Below are 11,146 nucleotides of genomic sequence, written 5' to 3' on the forward strand. Positions count from 1 at the left end.
AAAATAAATTTTAGAAAAATCTTGAAAATCCAACGAACAACCAAAAAAGGAGGTGATCAAAGTCGAGAACTCTTCACACTTTTCCTTTGGAGTCAATCGTGGGAATGCAATGTTGAACAATGAGATACCTCCAACTATAGGTAAAACTATTGATTCTCCTAACAATTCCCATGTAAAGGTGCAGGAACCACAATCCCCAGTGCAAAAGATGCAGAACTCAAAGCTTAACGAGGGCAGCAATGCAAATTGTAAGTTTTCTATCCCTATTTCTAATCACATGCATCCTAATGATAATAAAACTGCTGGCCATAAGAATGTTTATGTCATGGGATAAAGGTCTGTGTAAATTAGTGGACAAGTATAGGAGAAGAGCATGAGCAACTCTGCACAACAACCTACCCATAACCATAAAACTACAGGGGAGAAATTTTCTCAATCCCATCAGAACCCCACTAAAGAGAAGGATGATCAAAGTAGTTATCAAAAAGTTTTCCTTAAGATATCTAGCAACTTTAATAAGCTACACCTCCTCTCAAAAAAAGTCAGCAAAACAACCCCATTACCAAAGGCAATTAAGCTGACAATTCTACGGGAAATCATGCAAATATCAAAGATTAGGAAAATGAACATCCCCCTACACAATGGTTCAAACTCTAACTGCGCATCTAAGACACATCCATGCTACTCAAACTCCCAATATTGTGATCAAAACTCCTAAACAAAGAACATAAAAAAGTTGCCCGGCTGTGATCTATGACATGCATGACTACATCAATACCTTAGAAGTAGATTGCAAATATACCTTGGTCGGAAAGTTTAGTACCACTATGCCAAAGGTTGAGCTTATAAGGAAGAGTTTTATCCAACAAACTCAATTTAGTGGAGGGGTCAACATTGCAAATTATAACTCAAGGCATGTGTTTATTTATCTCCAAAATGAAATAGATTACAACACAGTATGAACTCAAAAAGGAATTAACATCAAGGGTAACTCATGAGAATACAGGCCTACACCCCCTCTTTTAGTTTGGAAGAGGAGACACCTATTTCTCCATTTGGGTACTTTTACTAGGCTTAGCGTGGCACTTGTTAGAAAAATTTGTGTACGGTCTTTTACATAGATATAACATCCATAAAGGGGTCAAGGGATGGCATGGCAAAAGTTAAGGTGCAGTAGATTTGACAAAAGCTAGAACTTGACATGTGTTGATTGGTTTGGATGAGGATGACCTCACAATAGGAATATGGCAACCAGTTGAGTATGAGAACATTCCACCATATTGTGAATATTGCAGGCATCAGGCATATTACATAGAGGAGTGCAAACAAAATGAGGGATGATGAGTATAAATATAAGGAGCTGGAAAATGAAAATAAAAACAAAACAAGGAAAACCAAAATAAGGAAAAGAGCAGGAAACCAGAAGGGACAAACCAAAGAATCTGGAGAGAAACAATAACAAGATAACAGGGATGGGAACAGGTAGAAACAACCAGAATATATAGAAGATGGTGACTGGAAAACACAAAAAAAGAGGAACCACAAGCAACATGAAGAATGAATTTAAATTTTTTTGAAACCTACAACGACACTTACTTAGATAGCAAATGGAGATCCTCAAACTACTGCATAATAGACAGGTATGCCTAGTATCCCACATCATAATTTTTTTACTAAGCTAAAGATGCAGAAAATGCACAATATAACAGGAGAAGAAGTACAAAACAAAGATAAAGTTGCAGCAAAAGAGGCACAAAACAGGTATGATTCTAGAGATAATAAAAATAACTAGGGAGAAGTACAAGAAGGAGGAGTCAACAACAAAAACTCAGGTATCATAGATACAAAACCTAATTCCAGTAAATATTCTATGCCTGTTCTTCTGATTGGTGATGTTGATGGAGGGATGGACGGGGGATGTAAGGAGAACCACACTAACTTGCAGGAAGGGGTGACCAAAGGGGGAATTGGCCTCATGTTTTTCATGAGGGGGTACACGCTGACCATATCCCAAACCTTAGAGCCCCAACCTCTACTAAAACTCAAAAACAACAACCAACACAACAACAGGTTCAACAATTAAAAAAAAACAAAGAGAAAGGTCAACAATAAAAGAAGAAGGGAAAGGCAACAACACAAAATATGCTCTACAAGTAAACAATACAAAGCTTCTATAAAAAAAGGTATGGGAAACAAAGCAAGCACCAGTAATTTTGAAAACACTCCCAAGAGCAAAAATAATATAAGCAAACAAAAGAGAGAAGTTTCTAACAAGAGACCAAAAAATGTTACAGGAAAATGAACAGGCTAAGGAGCGAAAGGTGGATGATTAACCATGTACTAAATTCATTATGGTAAATGACCATCCAGGACTGGACATTCCACCTTTGCAGGCTCAATATATTACCCCTCCACCTAAGGATCCTTCAAATAAGAGACAATAGTGTTGCCAAGTCAACTCAACTCCTCTTATATATGAATATGAGGTTGAGAACTCAGAAGATGAACTCGATAGAGATAACCAATATATAACAGAATATGATGATGAGACTAGTTATGCCATGATTAGATCCTTGAACGCTCTAAATGATTAGACTTTCGATGATGAAAATAAATCAAGTGCTATATAAAAGAAGATTCCGACATGACAAATACCATTTAAAAAATAAGGATATGAACACTGTCACTACTGGAAGACCAACTACTAGACTCTTCTCCTCGATATATTCTCAATGATTTGTCCAATTATATGGAATTTTAGGGGGATCAACACCCAAGTTGTTGTGAAAATACTCAAAATGCTTGGAGAAATGTATAAACTTTCTATCATTGGAATTCTTGAGCCCTTTGATGACCGACTTAATGTGATGAATTTCAAAGTTCAATTAGTAATGGATAATGTTGTGAGTAACTGTAAGGGCAAAATATGGTTGTTTTGGAATGGTGACATTGATTGTACTATTACTGATGAAGAAGAACAACAAATTACATGTGACTTTAAGCATAATGAGATACAAAATCAATTCACTATTACATTTGACTATGCTAAATGAAAAGACCATCTCAAAAGGCCTCTTTGGTATAAAATTCTTCAAAAGGCTGCAGGTATTGACAAACCTTGCTGTTCTATGGAGGATTACATTATCACAACTCTTATTGATGAGATGTTTGGAGGGGTGCGTTACAACATTAGAAAGAGCATTGAGTTCATAGCTAATATTGAAGATTGTGGTCTTATGGACATTGGTTTTAGTGGTCAATAGCTTACTTTGTAAAAATATAGAGGTATTAATCAACAAAATCAGGAAAAGGTTAGATAGGTCTCTCATTAATGATATTTCGCTTGAGTTAATGCCCCAAACTACCACAGGTCGCAGAGAAGCCTACATATGTCATCCTTACTTCATCTATGTTAATTTTAACAGAAAAATTGAACTTTTTGTTACTTAAAATTCATATAAGACATTTTATTCTAACTCATAAACATTCACATAAACAATCTAATATTAAGATCATCAAATGAAAGATTTAGTTCAATGCTGCATTAAATGTTTTACCTGCAAAAACGGCACCAATACAAAGTATAAAAGGAGAAAGAAACGCTAGTGGAACATTCTCCAATAGATAAATCCTATAACTAAGCTAGAATATAATGGGCAAGCATCCTCGAATACATGAGGTCCTACGAAGTCTTGATGAATACTCCACGTCCGGATAGCTTCAGCGATGATTTATAAGCTCTAACGTCCACCTGCGCCTGCACCTAAAAATATTGAGTAGGATGGGATTATTACACAATTGTACTAAGTAGGCATATGCAATCACACACAAAGGACATGCATGAGTAAGAATTACTCTTTCCTAACAATATGATTTATGGAAAGTGAAGTTAGTGGAATTTCCAAATTTGGATTAGGAAAGTTAGTGTACTTTCAAAATTGGATTAGGAAAGTATTACCATGAGAGTAACATGCATCATCATACTTATCATATTGCACACAATACATAACATCTTACATAAAGAACATAAGATATTGCATATAGTACATAACATATTTCATATCATTCTTTCATATGCCATGAGACTTTGGAATCATGGACTTTACATCAAGACTTCCCAAAAATGAGGACTCAACATATGGGACCTTAACTAGGGAGCCTTCTTTAGCACAGACAGAGTTGGCTTCATTCATTCACACGTACTTCACTTTATTTCGTGTATAGGCTTGTGAGAACACCATCTATACATAGGATGTACTTTAAGACTCTCATCGGGTTCGTTGTGCAATAACCAAGAATAACCTAGAGTCATTACAAAACTCTATCTCACCTATTTATTATCATATCCTAATACCTTTGGTGTTATTTATTTCATTGTGTACATTATTTGAGATTGGCCTCATTCATTCATGGGGAACTTTAACTTTAAGCGACATAGATCATGTGAGCATCATGATATCAAGTATCTCCCCCACATCGAAAAGAGGTGGAATCACCGTCCAAAGTGACACAAAACATTCTAGCATACATGGAAATTGAACACCGCCAGATCCCTAGATTGGCAGTATAGGTTCGAAGACTAGGAGATGTAAGGTGACCCATACCCGGCATGCCAGACAGTCTCATCTCATTTGAGTTATTTGAACCTCCGTCCTTCCTGAATGAAGGCATCACCGCTCAGAGCTTGTGTATCGGAGCTCAGTATAAAGTTGACATTCAAGTCATACGTCATGGAAGATGGATTCTAGTATGAGCACATCATAGCTCAATAGATGATTTCTAATCTCATCATTTGTATTCAGTGTATATTGATCTCAATACTTTCATTAGAGTGTTTATAGAGACTGGTCTCTTCATTAACTTTACACTCTCATAGGTGAGTACGTTTTGGTAACATTTACTTAGGCTCATCGAGATTGCTCTTATCTTTTACATTAGCCTATTATCATGTTGTCAGCACATTCATTAACTTTTTCACATTTGCCCTTCATAATTACTCACCCCTTATTACGTGAATGTTCATTTCATCACATGCTAATACACTTGGTCATTTAGTGTGTTTCACACTCTTACTTAACCCTCCTATGGTTTCATCATTTCATTGTTCATTTAATCATATGCCAATGTACTTGGCCATATAGTGTGTTTCACACTCTTGATTAAAGCTTCCAGGATTTCATCATTTCAGAACATACATCTTAGGTTTACTTTTAAATTTATGCTAGACTTATGAGTTTAAACATACAATCCATGAGTCTTCACTCGTATTTACTTTAAATGATTCATATATTTCTAAGATTATGTGGTACAATACTTATGCATGTTGTATGTAGGCCAACATCTCGATTTTGATTTATGTGGGTAGCATTACTTTGAACATTCAGTCACGTATGACTTATGTATCAATAAGAAATTTGGGGAAGGTATCCCAATTGAAAATCTATTGGAAAACACTTACATTTTTATTTAATTTGGGTTAATCCACACGGCTTGGGGACCCAAGATAGAGCCCCAACACCTCCATTGAATTTTATTTTTTACGTAACTTCTCTCTTCAAATTTCGCTCATTGGTACTGAGAGGATGTGGGATCGAATCCCCAAAACCTCATTTTCTTTTAATTTCCTTCTCTTTAATTTCTCTCCTTTTGGTGGAGGGGGTGTGGGATCGATCCCCCACAGTCCACTTTAATTTTTCTACTTAATTTTCCTTGGTTCTGCCTAGAGGTCATGGATTCGAGTCTTACACACCTCAATCTTTTATTTTTATTTTTTTATTCCTCCTTAAATTTGATTGAGAGGTGATGGGTTCAAATCCAACTCCTACTATTTATAATATTTTTTATTTCATTTTCGGATAAGGCACATGGGTTCGAATCCTACATGCCACATTTTTTTCTCACATTATTTCAATGACTTTTAACATGGTGAGGTCACGGGTTCGATTCTCAGTGGCCTCACATATTTTAATTCATTTTTAAATAGCATGATAATCCCCTTAGCTTTGCCGAAACTCAACAACAAGATGCATGAAATTTTTGCAGTCTAGTTTCTTACCTCCTTCACATTAAATGTTTCGACGTTTTATGTAGTTTTTAGTTAGTTTTTTAGGTGCATTTTCATGGATTCATTCGAATATTAGTTTGAAGTCAAAATCAGCATTTTTACATCACTTATGATCATCACGATTTAAGCAAGTTCGTGCACATGAAATACAACCATAAACATGTAATTTTCCGAACTTGAATCCAAGAGTTTAAATCACGGCAACACATTGCACACACATAATTTTTCACTTAATTTCGGACAACATGCTATATATTCACATAATTCCGAACATACATACATAAACATAATCATCAGGACAACACATTACATCACTAATTTATACTAGCAAACATACCCAACCTATGATTCGATGGGATCTAGTGACAAGGACATATAACGGGGAACAACCCTAGTTTTTTGAATAGATTTGTATGAACCTTAATATTGACTTGCGAAAGGGACCAAGATTAATAAAACCCATACCTTATTTTGATGTTTAACCTTGAACTTTCTTCCCAAACCTTCTCCAAAATTACGTCTAAGTCCAAAAGCTTCAACACTAACTCGACGGAAAAGCTCCTCTCTTTGCCTAACATTTTTTTGTTATGTTTTAAATATGTTTTTAACGAGAAAGTTCTTTAAGTGTGAAGAACTTTTAGTGTATGATCAGATCTTGTGTTTATGGCAGAGAAAATGTGAAAGAGAAAAGAGATATTGACGTGAGAGAGAGAGAGAGAGATGTAAATGTGAAAAAGAGTTCAAAGAGATGAAGTAGTTTAGACTTAGTCATCTAGGACTCTTTCAAATATAAAAAAATATGATTTCCCTTTTATTTTAAATCATCTAATAAATATAAATTAATTAAATTAATTAGCAATTTAAATAAAAATAATTTAAATCTCTGCTTCCACCTAGGTTCGAACCTGGGCAGAGCAAGACTTTGCTTTAAAGGCAAATTTTTGGCCTTCTCTCCCAAAAATGACCCTCCACCTTAGTAATTAATTAATTTATTACATATTTAGGGTAATTACAATACTACTGATAGCCTAGAAAAAGAATATTTTACCCCTAGACACTCCAAACATAAGATTTCCCCTTTTAATGTTCAATAAAGGCTCATCAGGGTATATCTTTATTTTTGGGAGCCCTATATGGATGGACCCAACGTTTCCTACATCAAGTAACTCCCCAAGTTACATGGCTTTGCCGTCGCAAGGGTTCAGAGATTTGGTTCTACGTGCATCAACCCGTGCGAACCCGGTCTTATCGTAGGCATTCTAGACACATTAAGCATTACTTAGAATATCCATTTTTAGGGTTATTACATAATCCACCCCTTAGGAACATTCCTCCCCGAATGACACTACTAACTTTCTAGAGTAATGCCAGTCATATCATAACATAGTAAGTATTAACAATCAAGCAATAGCAACAAAAAATGGAGAGACAAGGAAACTTATAGTTAATGCTAGGAAGTCTAACCTCAAGATCTGAAAAGATGAGGGTAGCGGGATCTCATATCAGCCTTGGCCTCCCACGTAGCGCCTTCAACAAGATGATTCCTCCACAATAACTTTACTGTGGCGACCTCCTTTTTCCTTAGCCTCTTGATGTGTTTGTCTGAAATCTCAACAAATACTTCCTCATAGGACAAGTCTTCTTCGACCTCCAAACCTTCACCAGGTAGAATCGATGCTGGATCACCTAGGCACTTCTTTAACATAGAAACATGAAAGACAGGATGAGAAGAAGCTAGCCCCGCAGGCAAAGCCAACTCATAGGCTACCTCATCCACATGCTGTAGGATCTCATATGGACCGACATACCTCGGACTCAACTTCCCTTTCTTGCCAAACCTCATCACCCCCTTCACAGGTGATATCTTCAAATAGACCTGGTCACCCAGATCAAACTCTAACGGCCATTTTCTGTTGTCTGCATAAGACTTCTGCCGACTATAAGTAGTAGCAAACCTTTCCCTAATCACCCTCACCTTCTCTAAGGCCTCATGAATTATATTTGGACCCAAAATGGATGACTCTCCAATCTCGAACCACCAAATTGGACAACTACACATCGTACCATATAGTGCCTCAAACGGTGCAATCCCAATGTTGGAGTGATAGATGTTATTATACAAGAACTCTATCAAAGGCAGATGGTCGTCCCAGCTACCCCTTAAGTCAATCGAACACGCCCTTAACATGACTTTTAATGTATGAATGGTGCGCTCCGCCTTCCCATTAGTGTAAGTATGAAAGGTAGTACGAAGCTTTAGTTATGTCTCTAAGCTCTTCTTGAAGGATCTCCTGAAATATGAAGTGAACTGAGCTCCTCTATAAGAAATGATAGACAAAGGAATCCCGTGCCATCTCATAATCTCATCAATGTAGAGTCTCGCATAATCCTCGGTTCTATAAGTAGACTTCACAGGGATAAAGTGAGAAGACTTAGTCATCCTATCAATAATAACCCATACGGATTCATGATGTCTACTAGTCCTTGGAAGACCAACCACGAAGTCCATATTAATGACCTCCCATTTTCAAGTAGGAACCTCAATAATCTGAGTAAGACCGCCAAGCTTAAGATGTTCTACTTTAACCTGTTGACAATTAGGGCACTTGTCCGCATATTCTTCAATGTCCTTCTTAATGTCATCCAACCAATAGATCTACTTAAGATCATGATATATCTTGGTGGAACCTGGATGTATTGAATATCTGAAACCATGGGCCTTTGCGATGATCCTGGTCCGCAAATCGTCTACATCTGGTACACAGAGCCTGTCCTGGTACCTAAGTATCCCTTAGTCTCCCAAAGCAAAAGACTCATTCATATTAACCAACACTTAGTCCTTCAGCTCCATCAACACAGGATTAAGATGCTGACCCTCATTGACTTCAACTACTAAGGATGATTCAGAACTAGAATGAACTGAAACACTCCACTATTAGAGTCAACTAATCGTACACCTAGTCTTGCCAGTATGCGTATATCTTTCACCAACTCCTTCTTCTCATCCTTAATGTTGGTTGTACTTCCCATGTTCATCCTAGTCAAACCATCAACTACAACATTAGCCTTACCAAGATTGTAGTGGACATTCATGTCATAGTCCTTCAATAACTTTAACCACCTCCACTACGTAGATTCAACTCCCTCTCTGTGAGAAAGTACTGAAGACTTTTGTGGTCTATGAACATATCCACATGAACTCCATACAAGTAGTGTCTCCACAATTTCAGTGCCAACAAAGCATCTACCAAATCCGAGTCATTAGTGGGAAAATTCTTTTCATGAACCTTGATCTGTCTGGACGACCAAGTTATCACCTTGCCACACTGCATAAGAACACAATCCAAACAAAACCTAGATGCATCACAATAAGCAGTGTAATTCTGACCATACTTAGGCAATGTAAGCGCCGGGGCTGAAGTGTGTCTTTCTTTTAGCTCCTGGAAAATCTTTTCAAAAGTCTCTGTCCATTAAAACTTGGCTTTTTTCTTAGTCAAAGCTCTCAGTGAGGCAGCAATGGAAGAAAAAGCCTCCACGAACCTACATTAGTAACAAGCCAATTCCAGAAAGCTACCAATATAAATGCGAGTAACTGTTTTTTTAAAGTTCTTAACATTTTCAGTCTTCTTGGGATCTAACTCCACACCTTTGTCGGACACAACATGACCTTGCAATGTCACCAATCTAAGCCAGAATTTACACTTGCTGAATTTGGCATACAATTGATGTTGTCTAAGTGCCTGCAAGGTTTGTCTCAAATGATGTTCATGCTCTTCCTTGGTCTTAGAGTAGATGAGAATGTAGTCAATGAATACTATTAAGAAAGAGTCAAGGTATTCATGGAATACGTTCTTCATGAAATCCAAAAATGCAGCAAGTGCATTCGTGAGACCAAATGACATAACTAGGAACTCATATTAACCATAACGGGTACAAAAGGCTATCTTTGTGATATCTCTATCCCTAACCCTAAGCTGATGATACCCGAAACAAAGCAATCTCTGAGAAGAAACTAGACCCTTGGATCCTCTTTACTTGAACCATTCGGTTCAAATTTTTCCGTCTCTTTTTCTCGACCTCTTGTATATGGACAATCCTTCATCATGTGACTAGGTTCTCTACAACTCTAACAAGCATTAGAGCACCGCCTACACTCTCCTCCATGAAGTTTTACACACTTGCTACAAGGTGGCCTATCCTGAGGTGTATCTACTTCACCGTTTCTCTTAACTGTGGGATCATAATCCCTACATAGTGACCCTTGGAAAAAATTGACTCCCCTTGGTGGGAGAGTCCCTTCTTAAACCTGGGCTTATCCATGATTTCAATACTAATCTACCTTGAAATATTCTTCTCAGCTTGCCTTGACCTGTTCCATGCCATAGTAGGCTTCCTCTTCCTGCTTTCCTCTACTTGTTGGACATGGACCATAATCCTGGAAAGGTCCATGCTATCACGCATCATAGTTGTCTTGCACTCGTCCTTGAGATCGTCAACAATATTAGATAAAGAACATAACATATTGCATATATCACATAACATCTTTCATTTTATTCGTTGATATGACATGAGACTTTGGAATCGTGGACTTGACAACATCCCAAAAGTGAGGACTCAACATATTGAACCTCAACTACGGAGCCTTCTTTAGCAAACACTGAGTCTGCTTCATTCATTCATATGTACTTCACTTTATTTCGTTCATAGGCTAGTGAAAACACCAAATATACCTAAGATGTAGTTTCATACTTTCATTGGGTTCTGTGTGCAATGATCAAGAATGACCTAGTGTCATTACTTAGGTCTAGCTCACCTATTGATTATCATATTCTAACACCTTGGGTATCATTCATTTCATTGTGTACATCATTTGAGGCTAGCCTAATTCATTCAGGGGGAACTTCAACTTTAACCGACATAAATCATGTGAGCATCATGAAATCCAGTTTCTTCCCCACACCGAAAAAATGTGGAATCACCGGCCAAATTGACCTAAAACATGCTAGCGTACATCGTAATTGAACCCTACATGATCCCTATATTGGAAGTATAGGTTCGAAGACTAGGAAATGTAAGGAGACC

General features: G+C 37.2%; 1 protein-coding gene across 1 annotated transcript; it reads right to left on the reverse strand.

Moving 5' to 3' along the window:
* Window positions 1-7,529: 7,529 nt before the first annotated feature.
* On the reverse strand, window positions 7,530-8,123 carry LOC109119072 (uncharacterized). Its single transcript, XM_019211385.2, has one exon. It carries the CDS (start codon window positions 8,121-8,123, stop codon window positions 7,530-7,532), a length of 594 nt encoding a protein of 197 aa, XP_019066930.2.
* Between the last annotated feature and the right edge of the window lie 3,023 nt (window positions 8,124-11,146).

The sequence above is a fragment of the Solanum lycopersicum genome, chromosome 12, assembly GCF_036512215.1.
Source record: "Solanum lycopersicum chromosome 12, SLM_r2.1".
In the NCBI taxonomy this organism is placed as follows: domain Eukaryota; kingdom Viridiplantae; phylum Streptophyta; class Magnoliopsida; order Solanales; family Solanaceae; genus Solanum; species Solanum lycopersicum.